General features: G+C 35.8%; 1 protein-coding gene across 1 annotated transcript in view; it reads right to left on the bottom strand.

Annotated features, from left to right (window-relative positions):
- LOC131162048 (protein PHLOEM UNLOADING MODULATOR) overlaps positions 1–16168 on the bottom strand; it is a 50130-nt gene extending 33962 nt beyond the window's left edge. Inside the window, exon 1 of the mRNA XM_058118158.1 lies at positions 15575–16168. Coding sequence (XP_057974141.1) covers positions 15575–15888 — 314 coding nt within the window. The 5' untranslated portion in view covers positions 15889–16168. The remainder of the gene's footprint in view (positions 1–15574) is intronic.
- Positions 16169–22302: the final 6134 nt, after the last annotated feature.

The raw sequence follows: 22302 nt of genomic DNA, 5'->3' as shown, positions 1-22302 counted from the left end.
ATAATTTTCAACAACCAAACAATAAATGCGAGAAACAAGACTAGAACTTAGGACCTCCAAGCAACTTGGCTTACATACCATATTCAAAAACCACTTAACCTAAAAGCTTAAGCAATTAGTTTGTGGGTTAACTTTGTATATCAAGCCTTAGCATTTATACATACCACAATCTTAAAAGAGGAGTTGTTGAACCCTTGGATTGTTATGTGGCTGCTTGGTCAAATGATGTTTTTGAACAAATGTTGCCTTAAGGTGGAAAAATGCATGATATTTATAGACAAACCATTATCAATAAAGGTGCACTAAATAGGATAATCACACATTATATATTCTATGTATAAAGGGTAGTTAATAATTTTCAACGGCCAACTTGTTATTGGGAGTTTCAATGGGAATTCCAACCAAAGCATTAGCATTAGCCCCTCGATTATCATCACAGGGAAGGGGTTCCTCCAAACATCATCACCTCCACCAATGTTTTTAAGAAGAGTATTCAATGAACATCCCATGGATGTAGGCCTTCATAACCCCCCACTTGTCAATTTTGTCTTGGATGCCAACACTCATTCATGGAAGCATTGAACATTGTCAATTGAATCCTCCCTAAACTTCTAATGCTCCTACTAAAATCTAACAATCACCTTCACTTGTGTGGAGAAGAACGTCCTGTAAAAAAGATCGCAAATCTAACCCCAAGTTTCCACAAACCTAAGCTCAAGGTTGACATACCAAGTGTATACATTCTCAATAAAGGACTCTAAGGATTCCTTCAATTTAGGATCAGCATCCAACTACAAAATTTCATCGCTCCTTGGCATTTCCAGCTTTGCCATTAAAGAGCTTAAATATGGGCACTAGCATAATCCTTGGGGTAAGGCTTGGAAGCAACCCAAGTTGCATAAGGAACATTGAAACTCAACCCAGCTTCTCCTGCATCCTTCTCAAAATATTGTCCAAGCAACAATGTAGGGGATAGGAATTGAAGGAATGGGAGGGAGGTTCAAATGAGCATGTTGGGAAAGCATGGTAGGGACCATTTCCATCAAGAAGGTGGTGCTAAAACATTACAGCATGGTTCAAGATATAAGGATCTCCTTGGACTGTAACAGAACTGTTGTCATGTCCCCTAAAGTCATGAGATCAATCGAGTCATTTTTCCCACTCAAAAGTGGATTAGCTAGAGGAGCTAAGGTTGTCCCATGAAGTTGTCAAACTGAGGGTGGATGTAGGAGTCATCTATTTGATAGTGCCATTGCTTAGGTAAGTAGGATGTAGGAATCATCTACTTGATAGTGGCCTGTTTGGTTAAGTATTTAGTGTTCTTTTGAAATGCATTAACACCTTTTAGGAGGACTGAAACATCTACATCATCAGGACCACGTAGTGCAACTGTTATGATCACCAGATTTTACCCATTATAAAATATTTTGCGTGGAAGAGCTTACCAAACAAGGGATTTCGCTACCTCAGGATCGTTGAAGTTAAGGCCACTGATCACTGAGCTTTGGTCTACATTAGTATTAGCTAGTGATCTCGGCTTCTTCCGTGATGAATTGTTGTCATCACAACAACATTTTGCAGAGTGTTTGAAGCTTCTATTTGATTACCTGGCCTTCTCTTACACATAACCTTACACAATCACTCCCTACATTACAACTTATTAGAGTTAGCAATAGATTACCTCAAACACTCTCAAATATATTTTATTATTCCCACTATTATCCTCTCAAGCATGCTCTGGTTGTCAAATATTAGGATTGGGAGCAAACCCAACTTAGCCAACCAAATATAGTCTTACATAGAAGAATATACAATTATACAGTAAATAGCTATTGTGCATTGCTATCATAAGCTCTCTACATACTAACATTGCTGCTGTTTGGTTCAAAGTGCACATAAATCATCCGAATTAATTCAACCAGCAAACATCAAGTCATTGAGATTCAATTGGAAGTTGAAATGGACATGAACAAATATTAGAAAAAATTGCCTTGGACCTTCCATTCATTCATTTCTTCATTGGACACATCACTCAATCTGAATAAGATCAACTACATAACTAACAATCGAGAACCAAAAGGGTCAACACAAATAACCAAGTAACTGCAAGAATCTAACAAAGTACAGTAGCAGAAAGTACAAAATCGAGAAGCAGAATATATAAAAACCAACTCCACATAGAATTTATGAGGTTGCAAAGCCTACATACACGCATCACAATAGGTATAGATCCATCATGAAATATGATGATGTTGGAAAAAGTTGAAATCCTCCACTGAATCATTGGAAGGTTATCCAGATTAAACTGTAAGATCGGATCAGAGGATCTAACACTCCAGAAACTAGAAAAATAACTTTAAAATCTACTAAAATAACAATAAAAAAGTATTTTAAGATTTTGGAGCAATGGCCAATAAATTATGTCAAATTCAAACCTTTACAATGTTCATTACAAACTTATAACTTTATAGATTAAAACTCATATAAAATGGTTCCAAAATAAACTGAAAAGCAAAGTTTTCTTCAAGGGCACGGATCGGTCAACCAACTAGACTATTATCAGTCAACAGTCTTGGATTGGTCGACCTGCACAAGCAGATAAGTAGACCAATATGTTTGAGCCACAAAATAACATTAATAAACTTGTGACACCAACAACATATTTTGGAGTTTGTTTAGAATTAAAATCTGAATATGTTGCCATTTTGCAGGTTTTGTCTTGTTTGTTTGTTTGTTTGTTTGTTTGTTTGTTTTTTCCTTTCTTTTCTTCTGTTTTTGTTGAGCAACCATTTTTGCAGTTATTCAGCAAGCATACCATGCTTACAGGTTTCCTTCACATACCCATTACTATGAAATGAAAGAAATGAAAATAAAAAACTGTAAAAAATTCATCAGATGTTGGTTTAACCATGGACAGTTTGAAGTACCAACCATGTTTTAAAATTCAACTAAAGGAGGAAGAAGAAAGTAACTTCTCCACTAATCAACATCCTTTACTAGTCTTCAATATTATTAAATGTCAGTTATAGTGTCAATATTTAATTTCCCCCCAGAGCCTCAAAAGCATTTGTGCTTATGAACATAAAAATTATATATATTCTCAGACATCATGAACCGTGCATGCACTTTTAAAGTCTGTAGTATGGATGAATTAAAATGTTTCCACACAACAAATTCCAATAATATAATGTTTGTACAGCCTGGCCCTCTGTAAGCGGAAGTTTTTTGAATTCTATTGAATTGATTCTTCATGTATACATCCCAATCTTTATATAATACAATTCCCTATTCTAAACAAGGAAATAATCTCCTTACCGAATAATATCAAATCCCCCACATTTACCCAATTTCCTAATTTATTAATTATTTACAATAATACTTGGGATTTTAACACTCCCCCTCAAGTTGGATCATAAATATTAATCATCTCCAACTTGCTAATGAGATCATCAAAGCTCTATCGTCCCAACCCTTTAGTGAAAATATCTGCAGTTTGTTCCTTGGTAGGTGCATAAATCATACAGATGATTCCTTCTTCGATTTTCTCTTTGATAAAGTGTCTGTCCACTTCCACATGTTTAGTCCTGTTATGTTGAACTGGATTGAGAGAGATGCTGATAGCTGCCTTATTGTCACAATAGAGTTTGATAGGAAATTTCATCGGGAAATTTCATCGGGACCTGTAATTCTTCCAAGAGTTTCCGTAACCACAGTCCTTCACATATCCCTTGAGCAACTGCCCTAAATTCAACTTCAGGACTACTACGAGCCACCACATTCTGTTTTTTGCTTTTCCAAGTTACCAGATTTCCCCAGACATATGTGCAATAACCTGTGGTGGATCTTCTATCTTCCACTGATCCTGCCCAATCTGCATCTGTAAAGATCTTTATTTCCTTACTTTCACATTTCTTAAAGAAGAGTCCTCTTCCCAAGGATCCCTTGAGATATCGAAAGATCTTGTACATGGCATCTAAGTGGGCCTCTTTTGGTGAATGCATGTGTTGGCTTACAACACTGACTGCAAATGCAATATCTGGTCTAGTATGTAATAGGTAGATTAGCTTGCCAACCAACCTCTGATACCTTTCCTTTTCAACTGGTATTCACCAGTCTTCAACCCTCTTTACCACTTCAATCGGGGTTTCGCTAGGTTTGCATCCAAGCATGCCAGTTTCAATTAGGAGATAAATAACATACTTTCGCTAAGAGACATTAATTCCCTTTCTCGTTCTTGCCACTTCCATGCCCAAAAAATACCGCATTTGTCCCAAATCTTTAACTTCAAATTCAGTAGCCAGAACTTTCTTCAATCTCTCCATCTCTACTGTATCATCACTAGTAAGGATTATGTCATCAACATACACTATTAGAATTGTTTTCGTACCTCTTTTAGACTACTGGAAGAATAGGGTATGATCTGATTGCCCCTATTGATAACCTTGATTCTTTATTACTTTTGCAAATCTGTCAACCATGCTCTGGGAGATTGTTTGAGCCCATACAAGGACTTCTTGAGTTTACAAACTCTGTTTTCTTCTCCTTTCCCACTGAATCCAAGTGGTATGGTCATGTATACTTCTTCTTCTAACTCGCCATTTAAAAAAGCATTTTTAATATCAAGTTGTTGTAGTGGCCAATCTAAATTGGCTGCCAAAGATAAGAGAACCCGTACTATATTTAAGTTTGCCACTGGTGCAAATGTCTCTGTATAGTCAATGCCGTAAGTCTGTGTGAATCCTTTTGCAACAAGTCTGGTTTTATATCTTTCAACTGTCCCATCAGATTTATATTTCACTGTGAAGACCCATTTACAGCCCACTGGCTTCTTCCCTCTCGGCAAATTTATCAACTACCAAGTTCCATTTTTTTCTAGAGCTCGCATTTCTTCCATGACTGCCTCTCTCTCCATTTAGGTATTTCTAGAGCTTCCTGAATGTTCTTTGGTACTCTCACCATGTTAAGGTTAGAGGCAAAAGCACGATATCCTGTAGACAAGCTTTTATAAGACATGCATTTAGACCAGGCGTATTGAGTACACGACTAGGTTTGTTTTCTCATTGCAATAGGTAAATTGATATCATCAGGTACAGGATTATTAGAAGAAAGCTCAATTACCAGATCACGATTGGGCATTGACTCATGGTTATTTGGAGCCATCACCGGTTCCGACGTTCTTGGTGCCTCAGGTATGAGATTCTCCCTATTCTTTGTGTTCGACTTTCTTGAGTAAACAAGTATGTCTGCGTTGTTTTGCTTTCCTGTATCTCCCCCTGAGGTTAAGTGTTCTATTGTGTTTGGCAGGTCAGGAATTGATGCAATGGAAGGCTCGATAGATGGGTCAGGGAATGAAGCAACAGAAGGCTCAATAGGTGGTACGGGTTCAGATGACGCAGAATGAATAGTAAAGAAGTCAAAGAACCGATCTTCACTTCATGTCTCCCCCTGAAGAGAGGGCTTTGGGAAATAAGAAGTGGTTTCAAAGAAAGTAACGTCAAGACTAACAAACAGCCTTTTGGAGACCGGATCATAGCATTTGTAGCCTTTCTAAGTAGGGGAATAACCAAGGAAGACACATTTAACGGCACATGGATCCAATTTGTCCCGGTTGTGTGCATGAACATGAACAAACATAGTACAACCAAAGATTTTCAGCGGAAGACTGGATGGAAGACGAGAGGTAGGAAAGTGTTCTTGGAATTTCTAAAGATGAAAGACAAAGGAAAGTACTCGACTCGGCATTCGATTAATGAGATGTGTGGCTGTTAAGATGGCATCGCCCCAAAAATAGTTTTTCATGTTGGTAGTGAACATTAACGCCCGGGCTACTTCAAGTATATGTCTATTTTTCCGTTCAACTACCCCATTTTGTTGAGGGGTATCCACACAAGAACTTTGATGAACAATCCCATTTTCTTGAAGATAGATTCCCAGAATAGTATTAAAGTATTCCGTACCATTATCAGTACGTAAAATTTGGATAGTAGTCTGGAACTGTGAATGAATCATGGAATAAAAATTGATGAAAATGGAGCGGACTTCAGTTTTGTCTCTCAACAAGTAAACCCAACAAAGGCAAGTATGGTCATCAATAAACATAACGAACCATTTTGTATTGGTGCGATTGAGTGAATGTGAGGGACCCCACAAATCACTATGAATCATAGTAAATGAGCGAGATGGTTTGTATATGGATGATGGGAAGGAAGTACGACGGTGTTTGGCAAGCTTACACACTTCACATTGAAACTCAGGAGACTTTTTATTTGAACAAATAGACGGAAACAAACGTTTTAAATATTGAAAATTGGGATGACCCATTCTTGCATGCCATAACAAAAGTTCACTATCTCTAGAAATAGATACAAAATCACAAATTGCAGTATTACATAGTTCGCTCAAGCTTGCCTCCTCAAAGTAGTAGAGTCCCTCATACGCCTTAACAGTGCCAATCGTCTTCCCCGATGATAGGTCCTGAAAAACACAATGAGATGAAACAAATTTAGCAAAACAATTCAAGTCTTTTGTTAATTGACTGATGGATAACAGATTGCAAGACAATTTGGAAACATGTAGGACTGATTGTAAAATAATCGAGTCAGATATGCGAATACTTCCTTTACCAGCAACTAGTGAGAGAGAGTCATCTACAATTTTTACTCTCAAATTCCCAACATATGGTGAGTAGGATGAAAAACATTGATAAGAACCAGTCATATGATCAGATGCGCCCGAGTCAATTATCCATGGAGATTTGTAACAGGATGTAATATTGAAAGCTGTCAGACAATTACCACGGTGAGCCAGGGAACCAAAAGACTGACCCGATGTTTGAATTGACGAAATCATTTTGTACAGCTGGTCTAACTATTCAGGACTGAATGCACTGCTTGAAGAGGTATTGATTTTTTCTCCTTGTAATTTTTCAATTGACTTGTCAATGCTAGTCTGGTACCCACGATTTTTTTGGTATTGTCTCGGCTTCCATGAATTTTCCAGCAAGTATCTTTTGAATGACATGTTTTTCAGCAATGTTTGCACCATAATTTACCTTTTTGTGGTCGTTGGCTGGATCCCCTTGGGCCTTTTGATACAAGGGCCGAGACATCAGGCCCATTAGTGTGCCCATTTAGATTTGGGGTAGATACGGGTAGGTCCAACCCGACAAGGTCATTTTGGGGCCTCAGCATTACGCGCCTTCTGCTTTCCTCCCTCCTCACTTCTGCGAATACCTCTCGGGTTAAGGGAAGAGGTCGTCGGCCAAGGATGCGTCCCCTCACGTCATCCAGATCCCGATTCAGGCCAGCAAGAAACTCGAAGACCCTTTCGTTCTCAAGCCTCCTTCGGTATCGTGTGCTATCGCCGGAGCACTCCCACTCCTCGTCGGTGCTTAAGTCGAGTTCCAACCAGAGATGGGTCATATCCATGAAGTACTCAGTAACGCCTCTCTCCCCTTGCCTCATCTGCCACAATCGGATCTTGATTTCGAAGATTTGTGAGTAACTCTCGACGTCGGAATACGTCTCACGAACAGCGTCCCAAACATCCTTCGCCGTCGGCAAGAATAGGTAGATTTTCCCAAGTGACGGCTGCATCGAGTTGATGAGCCAGGCGGTGACCATGGAGTTTTCGGACCTCCATTTTTGCAAGGCAACCACGTTGGTAGAGTCGGGTTTCCTCCGTTCGCCAGTAAGATAGCCTAGCCTCCCTTTTCCTTCAATCGCCAATTTTATGGATTGAGCCCACTCACGAAAATTTTTTCCGTTTAATTTCTCCACTAAGAGTGGAAAGGATATGTTGTCAAGTCCATTCGAACCCCCAACAGAAGTGGCCTTTCAGTCGTCGTCGATATTTGCAGATGAGGTCGACCCTCTGCTGTTGACGGTGCCGTTGGCCATAGTTAGCTAAGGTTGATAAACCCTAGCTCTGATACCATGTAAGCGGAAGTTTTTTGAATTCTATTGAATTGATTCTTCATATGCACATCCCAATCTTTATATAATACAATTCCCTATTCTAAACAAGGAAATAATCTCCTAACCAAATAATATCAAATCCCCCACATTTACCCACTTTCTTAATTTATTAATTATTTACAATAATACTAGGGATTTTAACACCCTCAATCCGTTTTATCTAAACTTATGCTTACTGCTTGCACTTAGAATTTTTGGAGAGCCAGAAATTGTATTACTTTTAAGAATCGTTCTGCCAGCATTGCGGAGATTTTGTCTAGACTTATAAGGGGATATTAAAAGCTATATCTCTGGTAGTAAATTTAGCTTATTTGGTTAGTTTTTCTGTCTTATTGTTCAGTGTTTCTTTGCTTTGTATCCTGTTTCTTTGCCCTGTATCCCATTTTAGCTAATACACTTTTCTTATGTTCTTCTAAAACAAATTCCTAGTTCTCTGTTTCTTGTTAATTTCTTGCCGCATTTCTTGCTCTGGAATTCTTATTACATGCCTTTTTGCTTTCTTCTGTGCCCTCGTTATTTGGGTTCCCATCCGATAAGAGCCGACACCGATTAATAGTGTAGAGCTAATTTCTCAAATAAATCGATAACTAGGAATTCAAAAGGACGTTGAAGATTGAATCTTTGGAGTTGCGTTTTCTACTTCTTCCTAGAAAACTCCTTGGTCTTCTTCATCTTTACTCCCTTCCCTCCCAAAGTAGAGATTCACGAACAATAGAGGTTGATTGAAGAATTCTTGCAATCCCTCCTGCTTAAATATTCTTCAATTGATTCTCGTTAGCAACATCAATCTTCCTGCGACAAAAGGTGTCTTTCAGGCACTTGTCTTTTATCTTTTTTAGTTTCAACCACTGGTGAGATCTTCTCCTCTCTTGTTATTTCTTCTCTTATTACTATTATTAATAAGGTTTTTTTTCTCAATAGTGGTTAGTTGTAGTGATTTTGTGTTTAGGAATTGTAGGCTTAATATATGTATTTTGTGTTTTGTGTTTTGTGTTTTCATTTGCAAGTCTTGGAATATAACATTTAAAAAAAAAAAAAAAAAAACGTACTACTGCATGGATTTTAGACTAACTTGGATTCACACCCAAAATTGTATGCTTTAAATGTAGAAACAGAGATAACTTTGAAAAATATAAGGAGGCAAGAAAAGATGCAAAAAGGGTCGTTAGTGAAGCTAAATATAGATCATTTAATAGCTTGTATGATAGATTAGGTACAAAAGAAGGGGAAAGAGATATATTTAAACTTACTAAAGCTAGAGAAAGGAAGAGCAAGGACTTAGGAAATGTAAAATGTATAAAAAGTGAGGATGATATTGCCTTGGTTAAGGACGAAGATATTAAAGAAAGATGGCGAAGTTACTTTAGTAAGTTGTTTAATGAAAACCAAATAGAAGGTTTAAACTTAGAATTGTCAAATGAGGAAAAAATATAAGATTTATTCGCAAAAGTAGAGTTAATGAAGTTAAGTTTGCACTAAAAAAGATGAAAAAGATGAAAAATGGGAAAGCTATGGGACCAAATAACATCTCAATTGAAGTTTCGAAATGCTTGGGTGATAACAGAATTATATGGTTAACTAATTTATTTAATACAATTGTAAAAACTAAGAAAATGCCAGATCAATGGAGGAAAAGCACTTTAATACCTATATACAAAAATAAAGGAGATATTCAAAATTGTAATAACTATCGTGGAATTAAACTTATGAGTCATACGATGAAACTCTGGGAAAGAGTAGTTGAACAAAGATTAAGGTTAGAAACAAAGAACTCAGAAAATCAATTTGGTTTTATGCTTGGGAGATCTACCACAGAAGTTATTTATCTTTTAAGAAGATTAATGGAAAAGTTTAGGGAAAAGAAGAAGGACTTGCATATGATATTTATTGACCTTGAGAAAGCATGTGATAGGATACCTAGAGAAGTTCTATGGTGGGTTTTAGAAAAAAATGGTGTATGTTGTAGGTATACCAATATCATTAAGGATATGTTTGATGGAATAATGACTAGTGTAAGGACTATAGATGGAGAAACTAGAGAATTTCCAATTACCATAGGTGTACATCAAGGATCTGCTTTGAGTACTTATCTTTTTGCTTTAGTGATGGACCAATTGACTAAGAGTATTCAAAAGGAGGTTCCATGGTGTATGTTGTTTGCAAATGATTTTGTATTAATTGACGAAACTAGGAACGGAGTAGAGGCTGAATTAGAATTATGGAGAGAAACTTTGGAATCTAGAGGCTTTAGGATAAGTACAAATAAAACAGAATATATGAAATGCAATTTTAGTAATGATAGGAAGAATATTGGAGACACAGTTAAACTTGATGATAAAGAAATAAATAGCACTTGTAGATTTCGATACCTTGGATCTATTATGCAAGCTGAAGGAGAAATTGAAGATGATGTAATGCATAGAGTTAAAGCAGGTTGGGTAAAATGGAGAAGTGCTTCAAGTGTGCTATGTGATCGAGAATACCCTTAAAATTGAAAGGGAAGTTTTATAAGACAGCTATAACACCAGCTATGCTATATGGATCGGAATGTTGGGTGACGAAAAAACATAATATCCAAAAAGTAAAAGTTGTCAAGATGAGAATGCTTAGATGGATGAGTGGTATAACATTGAAAGATAAATTAAGGAATGAACATATTCGTGGTAAGTTAGGTGTAGCTCCTATAGAAGATAAGATAAGCGAGGGACAACCAGATGGTATAGACACTTGCAATGTAGGCCTTATAGTGCACCTATGAGGAAAAGTGACTTAGTTACTATGGGTGGCATAGAAAGGGTAGGGGTAGACCTAAAATAACTTGGGAGGAGATAGTGAGTAAGGATTTAATCTCTTTGAATCTATCAAAAGAAATGGTCCATGATCGCATAAATTGGCGAAAAAGGATTCATATAGCCGACCCCACTTAGTGGGACTAAGGTTTGGTTTTGTTGTTATTGTATTGTGTGTGGTTCTACTAGTTGTAGGTTGTGACTTAAAAAATTGTCTATATCAAAATAAAATTGTCTATATGAATTAAGTTTGCTAAAAAAAAAAATGCAAACGTGTACTTTACCAATGTAACACAAATTCTTTGTACACAACCAATTCCAAGCTCGGATAAAGGAGTAGGGTTGTGTTAGGTAGCTAACAGCCAATGTAAAATTTTATCAGATCTTATTATCGTGAATTCTTATCGAATTCACCTAGATCAAGGGAATAGATTCGTTTAGTATAAAAGGGAGAAGGTTAATAAATTAGCACAAGAAATTAAAATAAGATAAGCAACCTGGAATAAAGGAGCTCTTATAGAAAAAAGTATGGAAATAGTGGAAATAATGTTTAGAAGGGAAGTTAACTTAATTTGCCTTCAAGAGACGAAATGGGTAGGTGAGAAAGCTAGAGAAATTGAAAAATCAGGATTTAAACTTTAGTACACTGACAAAGAGACACATAAAACGGGGTGGGTATTATTGTAAATAGAGACCTAAAAGATAATGTAGCAGATGTTAAAAGAATAGGGGATAAAATCATTAAAATCATGATAGTTTTAGGCTTGGAGATAGTGAACGTCATTAGTGCGTATGCTCCCCAAATAGGCTTAGCAGAAAATCTGAAAAGACAATTTTGGGAAGATATGGACAATATTTTACAAGGGATACCAATGTCTAAAAAGACATCATAGGAGTCAATTTGAATGGTCACACTGGCAAGGATAATATAGGATATGAGAGGATACATTGAGGTCATGAATATGGAAATAAAAATGAGGTCGGTGATATAATCTTAGATTTTGCCATGTCTTACGATTTTTGTTATATCGAATACTTGCTTTATAAAAAGAGAAGAACACTTAATAACTTTCAAGAGTGTGTAGAGCAAAAGCCAAATAGATTTCTTCTTAACTAAGAACAAGGATTGTTTATCTTGTAAGGATTGTAAATTTATTCCAAGTGAAAGTTTGGCTACACAACATAGAGTGTTAGTATTAGATATACATAATAAAAAGCAGAAGAGAAGAAGAAGCATAAATCAAAACAAAAGGACTAGATGGTGGAACTAGAAGGACGATAATATAGTAAAATTCAAAGATAAAATGAACAAAAAGTATGATTGGATAGTAGGGGATAAAGTTGTTGCAAATACTGTTTGAAATAAAATGGCAAATTCTATCATAAGGATAGCAAAAGAGGTTTTAGATGAGTCCAAAAGAAAATACTTGGGTAGTAAATAAAGGTGGTGGGATCAAGAAGTCCAAAAAAATGTAAAATAAGGCAAAACTGTAGATATATAGAAAATCTTGAAAAATATAAAGAAGCGAGAAAAAATCCAAAAAAGACTATCAATGAAGCTAAACATAGAGCTTATAATACTTTATAAAATAAACTAGATATAAAAGGAGAAAAAGACATTTATAGACTAGCTAGAGCTAGAGAAAGAACATGCAAAAATTTGGGTGATATAAAATGTATAAAGGATGGGAATGATAATGTCAAGAAGAAGACATAAAAGAGAGGGGGTGGAGATACTTTGATAAGTAGTTTAATGAAAACCAAAATGAAAATTGAACTTGGAAGAGACAAATGAAGAAAAAGATTAAAAATAGGGCATCTATTCGCAAAATTAGAGTCTTTGAAGTTAAGATGGCATTAAAAAGGATGAGAAATCAGAAATCTATAGGACCAGATAAAATACTAATTGAAGTTTGGAAATGTTTAGGGAATAAAGGAATTATATGGCTAACTAATCTATTCAATAATATTATAAAAACTAAAAAAATTCCAAAAGAATGGAGGAAAAGTACATTAGTACATTTGTATAAAAACAAAGGGGATATTCAAAACTGCAATAACTATTGTGGAATTAAGATTATGAGTGATACAATGAAATTATGGAATAGGGTAAAGAATAATATTAGAAACGAAGATTTTAGAAAATCGATTTGGTTTTATGCATCAACGATAGAAGTTATTTATCTTTTAAAAAGTTTAATGGAAAAGTTCAGGGAAAAGAAAAAGGACTTGCATATGGTTTTTATTGACCTAAAGAAAACTTTACAAGTGTACCTAGGGAAGTGCTTTGGTGGGTATTAGAAAGGAAGGTAGTTTGTAGTAGATATATGGAAGTCATTACAGATATGTATGAATATGATAGAGTAGTAACTGGCGTTGGAACTGTAGGAGGAGATTCTAGAGAGTTTCCTATCACAATAGGTGTTCATCAAGGTTCTTCTTTGAGTCCTTATCGTTTTACTTTAGTAATCGATGAAATTACTAGGAATATCCAAAATGAGATCACTTGGTGTATGTTGTTTGCGGATGATATCATGTTGATTGATGATAGGAGGAAAGGAGTGGAATCTAAGCTAAAACTTTGGAAAATCACATTCGAGTCTAAAGGTTTTAGGATAAGTAGGAATAAGAAAAAACATATGAAATGTAATTTCAATAATGCAACGAGTAGCAACAGAGAGAAGATTAAACTAGATAATTAAGATATTAATAGCACTAATAGATTTAGATATCTTAGATATATTATGCAAGGTGAAGGGGAAATTGAAGAAGACATAGTACATTGAATTAAGACAAGTTGGGTAAAATGGAGGAGTGCATCAGGTGTGTTGCGTGATCGTAGAATACCCTTAAAATTAAAATTAGAGTTTTATAAAATGACTATAAGGCCAGCTATGCTTTATGGTTCAGAATGTTGGGCAACTAAGAAACAACATGAACATAAAATGAAAGTTACTGAGATGTGTATGTTAAGGTGGATGAATGGTTTAACATTAAAAGATAAAGTAAGAAATGAACATATACGCAATAATTTAGGCATAACACCAGTTAAAATCAAGATAAGGGAGGGGTGACTTGGATGGTTTGTGCGTTTGAAACACAAGCTTCGTAGAGCACCTATGAGGAGGAGTGAGTTATGGTTTATGGCATGAAAGTGGTAGGGATAGGCCTAAAATAACTTGGAAAGAGGTAGTAAGGAAAGATTAATAACCCTTAATATAATAAAGGAAAATGCTCTAAATCGGGTGATTGGAGGAAAATGATTCATGTAGTCGACCCCACCCAGTGGGACTTAAGGTCTGTTGTTGTTGTTGTATGTTCTTCTAAAACAAACAATTCCAATACTATAAATTACAAAATGAATTCCACTCCCTTCTTTGTGGAATACAAAATAAATTGCACAATGAGTAGAAACGTCAGAATATACAAAGATCCAACAAACATGGAGCACTTAGCTTACTAGCCCTCCTTTGATCTAGGTCTGATTTATCTTTTGGCACATCCAAAAAGACACAAAAAGGGAGGCTAGTGAAGTTTCCACTTCTAGTAAATAAAGAAGTCATGCTGGGGAGGATTATGATGCATGCTAGGAAGATGCATTTAGCTCTTGGAATAGGTAATACAACAGATATAGGAAGGTTAATATGATATTAGTGTTAGATTACCACTTTACCTAAAAGCTTAAGTTGTTAGGTTGTAGATCAACAATGAATATCAAGTTTTAACACTCTCCTGCACGTACAACCTGACAGCACGTGGAGAGATAAACAAATGATAAATAACACCACAAAATAAAGGCGGGAGACAAGACTAGAACCCAGGACCTCTTGGTAACTAGTGCTCTGATATCATGTTAGATTACCACTTTACCTAAAAGCTTTAGTTGTTAGGTTGTGGACCAACAATGCATATGCAGCTTTAACAATTAGGATGAATCTTCTCCAAATAGAAGCTTCAAGAATGACACTAAGGTGTTTGTCAAAGGAAACCAAACTTAACAAGGTTGGGAACTTGTTCGGGCCTAGAAGCATAGATTTGGTGCCTCAGACTAACTGCACTGTGTGCAGCAAAGGAAAATACTTAAATTAGGTGGAGATTAGGTGGAGATGGATTCCATAATAACCATTAAATTAATATGGGGACCTTCTCTGAGATTGTGTTGGATGGGTTGTTTATGGAAGAATGTAAAGCAGCTGTGCAATGAGGACCACTGCTGACCATCATGACAACAAATGAGCAACCCCAAAGAGGCAATTGAGCTTCTATCGATAACCATAGAGATAACCAACCTACCTCTTTCTCTTCTTCACTTGGCCCAAGGAAAAATACATTTTCCACAAGTTTTTACATTTTTATGAAAATTAAAGCATCTCCATACTAAACTCAAGCTGCCAGTGATCTTTTCAATTGGTGTCCGTTCTGCAACCAAATGTGAAGCCTTGGGGGTAGGACAAGAAAAAAGGGAGAAAAAACACATCTAAAACTTAAAACACAGCACTCCAGCTTTTGGTGGAGTGTCAGTTTAGTTTGAGCAATCATTAACAGGTGCCTTATCCTCGGACGCTCCATACTCAACATTAGGACACCAACCAAAATCGGGCATTCCCAGCATAGCCAACCAATATTATCAAATCCAGATGCACTCAACTAACAAAAATGAGAGCACACCCAACTACCCTACAAATTGCACCGTAAAATCTACTCCAAGTTCAATACCATCTAAGTTACAATAAAGCAGCCACCCAAGAATCAATAAGGGTAAAGCCCACACAAACTAAGATAGTAGAAGAGACACGATTCAAAACTCACCGGTGCCAGTCGAGGCCGAGGACGGCGGTGACGAAGCGAACGCAGAGAGCTTCAAAGAGGAGGGCTGCAAGCATGAAGAGAACGGAGGCGACGAAGGGTATAGCGGATCGGAGCTCGGCAGGCCAGTGCTTGTAGAAGGGAACCCGGGCCACAGCCAGCAAGGCCAACACCGACCACAGCGCCGGCTGCAGCTTCGCATGCCACGACGGAGACAAGTGTCTCAGGTAGTCCACGCTCACGTAGGCCACGGCAGCTATGCCTAAGCCTCCGGTCTTCGCCCTCTCTGCCAACAGCAATGCCAGTCGCTGCCTCATGGCGATCTCGTTGAGCAGCGGCGGCTATGGCGGTGACGGCGACTGCGGCGGAGGAGAGAGCGACCAATGAGTGTGGTTTGTGGAAAGTTCGGAGACGCAGGTCAGGAGAAATTAGGACATATTCCATTTGAAGCAACAGAGTTGGAAAGTAATAATTTTAACTAACCTGTGTAAGTAACTCAAACTTGCGTCTCCGTTCCATTTTTTTTTCTATATCAAATATTATTAAAAAATAAAATTTTATTATAATGTAATATTAAAATTTTAACAATTAAATATTATTGATGTATATTACTTTTTTATTTATTATTTTATTTTTCCTATGATAATCAAAAATAAAAAATCAAATTCATTGATATTTGTCCTTTCTTTCTCTAATTTTAAAAAATTCTAAACAAACTTTAAGTACCTAAAATAAATAATTTTATAAATCGTACATTATAAACATAAAAGAAAGAGAATTTGGATTTTTAAATTTTAAATTTGATGACATTTTTAATTAAAAAAATGCTTGCAAAATGGAATTAAAATAGAGCAGGAACGAACAAAAACTGTAATCAAGGGCAAGAGTTAAAAGTGGGTATTAAATTCATATACCTAAAAATTCAAATTTATCAATTTTTATTTTAAACTTTTTTTTAATTAGATATCAAATTTTAACATATCAATGTAATTTTCACAATTTTACAAAGAGGATCATTGTATTTATTAGTATTTAGCCTTACCTTTAAGAGCATGAAGTTAGGATTTTAGATTTGGATTTGTATAAATTTATATAAAAATAGTACAAAATTATATTAATTTTTTTATAAATTAACATAAATCCAAATTTAAGTCTAGAAACTCATAGTCACAAATACTACTTTAAGTTACATTTGATTTGCGAAATAGTCATTCTTAGACTAGGATGAAATACAATAACACGCAAGGAAAATTGTATAATTTGTAAAGAAGTCACTCATGCACAAATTTGTTTTATTCCATTAATTATGCAATAAGAACGGAATAGTCATTCCCACGATAAAAATTTGGAAATCCTTATTTCTTATCTATTCTAATTTTTTACTTATTAAATTACACATCATTATGTTGTGATTATTAATATTCCTAAAAATATAAATTTGGCTAACCTAACGGAACATTAAAAGTTCACAATAAAGATTATCTCAAGTTAAAATTTTCACAACAATTAGTGTTCATCTGTTCTAAAATTTCACATTGTCATTTATGTTAGGATTATCCCACATCGGTTGTAGAGGGGCTTGGTGGTCAGTTATTAAATGTGAAGGAAAACCTCACTCCATGAGCTAACTTTTAGAATTGAGAAGGCCCAAGACCACCTAACACTGATATCAGAGTCCATGGTTTCTCTCTTAAATGTCGGGCATGTGGTACTGCCGATTTGGAGTCCAATTAATGAGGGGTTTGGAGCCCGATGTGTGAGGTGGAGATTGTTGGGATTATCCCACATTGGTTGTGGAATGAGCTTGATGGTCAGTTATTAAGTGTAAGATAAAGTCTCACCTCGTGAGCTAACTTTTGGGGTTGAGAAGACCCAAGACCACCTAATAATTTATTTATGATAATAATATATTTTTATTAAACTATCATATTTTTATATGATGATTACTCTATTTCTAACAATATAAATTTGACCAACCAAGCATAACATTAAAAGCTCATAAATACCCCCCTCATGGTGATGTGGGGCCATCTCCACGGGGCGTGGGATTAGTCACGACCGGTGCGGACTGTAAAACGGACGTTGACGGGCGTGGACACCCGGCGATATTCAAAAAAAAAAAAAAAAGCTCATAAAAAAAAAAAAAAGTTATCTCAAGTTACCAATTTTGCTACAATTAGTGCTAATATTTATATTGACAAAGATTATTTTTACATCATTTATCAATATTCATCTATCCTCACTTTTTGCATAACATTTTTTCCCTTTCATGAGTTATTTCTACATTCTCAAAGGAACTCCTACCAAGAAAATTAATTGTGCTAAAATTAGTTGTAATCACCTTGACATTAGTTCAAAAATAAATCCAATATCAAGGCGTCTTACTTGCAAGTTCCAAGGTGAATCAATTGAAACTCCTTCAAAAGACGAGGACCCAACATTGATTGCTTCAAATGCTTAGAATATTAACTCTTCATTACAAATTTTTTTCAACCTATAAAAACAAATAGAAGAATTATTGTGAATCCATCTTATGATATTTTTATGATAGGATCGAACAAGTAAAAAGATGCAAGGATAAGATGTTTCCTTAGTAAACCTCCAATCTACATGTAAATTAAGAATTTAAGTTACATTTGGTTTACCAAATACATATTCTTTGAAGTAGAATAAAATATAATAAAAGTTCTAGTTATTTCTTATATTATTTATTATTTCATCCAACATGTAATAAAAATGGAATATGATGAAATTTGAGAATAGTTACTTCTTGTTATGCACTCTTAAAAAGTTTCACTTTGTAATTTACTTTATGGTAATGATATTTTTTTTATAACTAATTTATTATAATTAATATATTCCTAAGAATAGGTATTCTACAAAACAAACGTGACCTTAGTGGATAAGATTTGGAGAAAAGACAATAGAAAGTTTTTCTCTCTCAAAAATAGATCATTTATGTTTCAAGTTTGAAAACCTTACATATAAGGATTAGGTACTGGAGAATGGACCTTGGTTTAAAGGCAATGATTCAATTTGCGTAGAAAATTATAACCCGTTAGCTGAAAAGGACAAATTTGACATCAAAGGCTACAGTTAGGCCAAATTCTTCAATACTCCCTCAATTTACTATACCATAGTCAATCTCAACTATATGGCTAGCTTGGTTAAAGTCCTTTCTATTTGGAGTCTGATATTTAAAAATAAAAACGTCACTTTTGTGCTTGAATTTGCATTAAGATTGACGTGGTGGATTAGCTTCTTGGCTTCACTTAGTTAAGAAAAAACAATTGATGAATGAAAAGCAAGTAGCAACTAAAGAAGCAACCTCAAAAACATATCACTGACACTTTCACAATTAACATAATATTTTGTCTCCATCCTCAATTGAATAGTCTAAAGGTGTTTTGTGACTTAATTAATGCTACTTGTCTCCTTCATATGTGACTTTAACTATATCCAAGAAAGTAATCTTTTTGAGTGAATCAAAATTTTAAAAATTATTAGGGATTTCCCTTTTTTTGGTGATAAGGGATTTTAATATAGTAAAGGATTTTTTTTTTTTCTAAAAGCATTTGTGACATTTTAGTGTCAAGCCTAAGAGGAATGAACGATTTTAAGAACTTCCTTTAAAGTTTTGAAAACTTCTCTTATAATGATCCTATTTTTATCAAGTTACATAAATGTGCAACTCATTTCAAGGAGATAAGATAGATTTTTAATTCCCCAAGCTTGCAATCGAACCTTTCCAAATCTTATAATGGATTTTTTTTCTCTGTGTTTTAGACCATTACCCTCTAGTTTCTAATTTTGCGATTATTCCCATTGAAACACTAAAATTTTCTTCAAATTCCTAATTTTCTAGACATTTTATTTATTTTCTTTTCAAGACTACATAAAAATAAAAATTGGACCTCCTATTCCTATTGGAAGCCCAATGTTCATTTTTTGCTAGAAGACTTTAAAGACTTTCCATAAAGAACTTTATCAATATTCATAATAAACTTCAAATTGCAAAGGTTGGCACAAAATCTACTTAGTTAATCTTATCTCAATAATATGGATACGGAGGTTGCTATTTTAGTTAAAATGGAGTAGGAGTTTCACTTGACTATCTAAAGTACTAAGGAAGAGATTCTAAGGATGAAATCTAAGCTAAGAATTCCTCATTGAGGGTCTGGAGAGATAAGGGATTCTTAATTGGTTTCTCTCAAACCCTTCTTCGCCTAATAATTTTATCAATTTGATAAGAAACTACCAAATTTTCCTAAAAAATAATCTCTAGAAAAAATTAGGAGTCAAAAATATGCATTGACACATGCCCCCGCGCGCACGCACACACACACACACAACCACTTACAAAGGGGTCGATTTTGGGTTTTAGGATTTCTAAAAGTCAAAGAAAAAGGTGTGCAAGAAAGATGAAAGCAACTGGATGAGAGAGTAGCCAAAAGATGGCCAAGAGTATGGTTCAAGCCCCCTTTTGAGAACCCCTCTATTTCTAAGTTTAATAAGTCAAGCTTCAAAAAATAATAAAAAACAACGATTTTCTCATGAATGTTAATAGGAGAGAGATTTGGTTGGGTAGCCATGTTAGGAGGATGTCGAAGTTCACAGATGGCAAGGTGGATGAGATTCTTAGACAGAAGAGTTACATGGAAAAAGGGGAGCTTCGAACGCAAAAGAAAGTGGTAGGGACTGCAAATAGCATGAGGGAGAATGTTGTAAGGACCACTTGGTTGATGAACAATATCCATAAACCCAAGCAACTGAATTCAACAACCAAACATCCCATTCCAAATACAATTGAACCAAGTTGTGTGGCCCAAGCATTCCGTGAAACACACTGGAGAACAGCAATGTCAGAAGAACTCACTGCACTCATGCGCCATGGTACATGGGAACTGGTTCCCCCACTAAATAATTGTAAACCAGTGGATTGCAAATGGGTAGTCCATGTAAAACGCAAAGTTGAAGGGTCTATTGATCGTTTTAAAGCTAGGCTTGTCACTAAAGGTTATAATCAATGTCCTCGGTTGGACTATAAGGAAACCTTTAGCCCTATTGTGAAACTTGCTACTATTAGAACTGTTTTGACAGTTTATGTGACGTAGGGATGGCCTTTGAGACAACTTGATGTCAACAATGCATTTTTGCATGGACAGTTGACTGAAACTGTAGAGACTCGAACTAGGAAAATAATGAAATTAAATAAGAAAAGGAAAAGGGGATTTCAATAGGCTTCATCGACGAAGTCCATTTTCTCATTGACAAAGGCCCTTATATGGTTTGTCGCCAAAATTCAGAGCATCGTCGACGAAGAGATCCAGAACGACCGAAAATATCAGGCTTAGGGTTCATCGATGAAGCCCTTCTTTCGTCGATGAACGACTTTCTATAACTCGTCGACGAAGGCACCATTTCGTTGACGAAGCTAACCGGGTCAAGGGTCTATAAATAGATTTTCAATTGCTTCTTCATTAAAAATGGAAATCTCTCTCTCTCTCTCTCTCTCTCTCTCTAACCAGCACCCATACTCTCTCTATCTTCAATCTTTCACCGATTGTTAGTCGTTCATACAATCGGAAGTTACCATGAGGATCAAGGAGTGAATACAAGTTTAGCGGAGTGGATTTTTTATCTCGGGGAAAAGCTAGGGTTCGATTTTCGAGCGTCTCAGGTCGTTTTTGTTGACCTTATAGGTCACACCCGATTTTGATTATGACAAATACTCACTATATCTAATGGGTGTTTGAGATTATGTGCAGGAACTTAAGCTATCAGATCTTGATGCACATAGAACAAGTGAAGATTGAAGACTCAATTACTTTGTGTTGTAATATATAATTCAGTCATGTAATTGGTCTGTAATAGTAATTAGGACTTTTACTTGTAACAATCACACACCCCACATACATGGTTTAATAGGTAAGCTCAGAACTTAAACATAACTTAAATTGGACCTAGAAATGACCCTAAGACACTCACTCATGCATACATATGATTGATCATTTGATTTGGGTGATTGTATGCTTGAAAAAGGATCGAAATGCACAAGTTATGCACTTTCGGTCGACCGACCTATACAAGTCATTTTTCCCCTGGTCGACCGAATCCAATCTGGGTCAACAAGTTGACCACAATCCAATTGACCGAGCTCATAAAGCTCATTTGACCCTGGTCGACCGAATCACTTGGAAGTAACAGTTCGACTTCCTGGTCGACTAAGACACTTTTGTACTGCACAAGCTTGGTCGACCAAATTCCCATATGTGGGATCCAACGATCTGGTCGACTGACCAGTCTAGTTCATTCTAGTCCTGGTCGATCGAACCTCGCGAAAATTGAAAATCGCATCTGGACAATAGTTCATTTTAGCCCTAGTCGACCGAACCGCGCTGATTTTGAAAAATCGCCTCAAAACATACCAGCCCAGTCGACCGACTCTGAAGTTCATTTTTGGCCTGGTCGATCGAACCATATGAACTTGGATCGATCGAAAATGTTTCTAGTCGACCGGTGTTCTCGGGTTGCCTTGCCTTTTTTCCGTGGTTAACTATTTTAAAATTGCTAAAAATGTCATTAATCTTTTCTAAAAATGTCAACCATGTCCCTAGCGAGCATAATTTATGGAATGCCTATATATGTACCTTTTTCATTTAGGGAAATTACGCACTGATTTAGAAAATCCGATTAAGTAAATTTCTCTCGAGCAAAAACTTTCTACCTCG

The sequence above is a fragment of the Malania oleifera genome, chromosome 8, assembly GCF_029873635.1.
Source record: "Malania oleifera isolate guangnan ecotype guangnan chromosome 8, ASM2987363v1, whole genome shotgun sequence".
In the NCBI taxonomy this organism is placed as follows: domain Eukaryota; kingdom Viridiplantae; phylum Streptophyta; class Magnoliopsida; order Santalales; family Ximeniaceae; genus Malania; species Malania oleifera.
The sequence above is the reverse complement of the archived record's forward strand: the minus strand, read 5'-3'. Positions and strand labels throughout refer to the sequence as shown.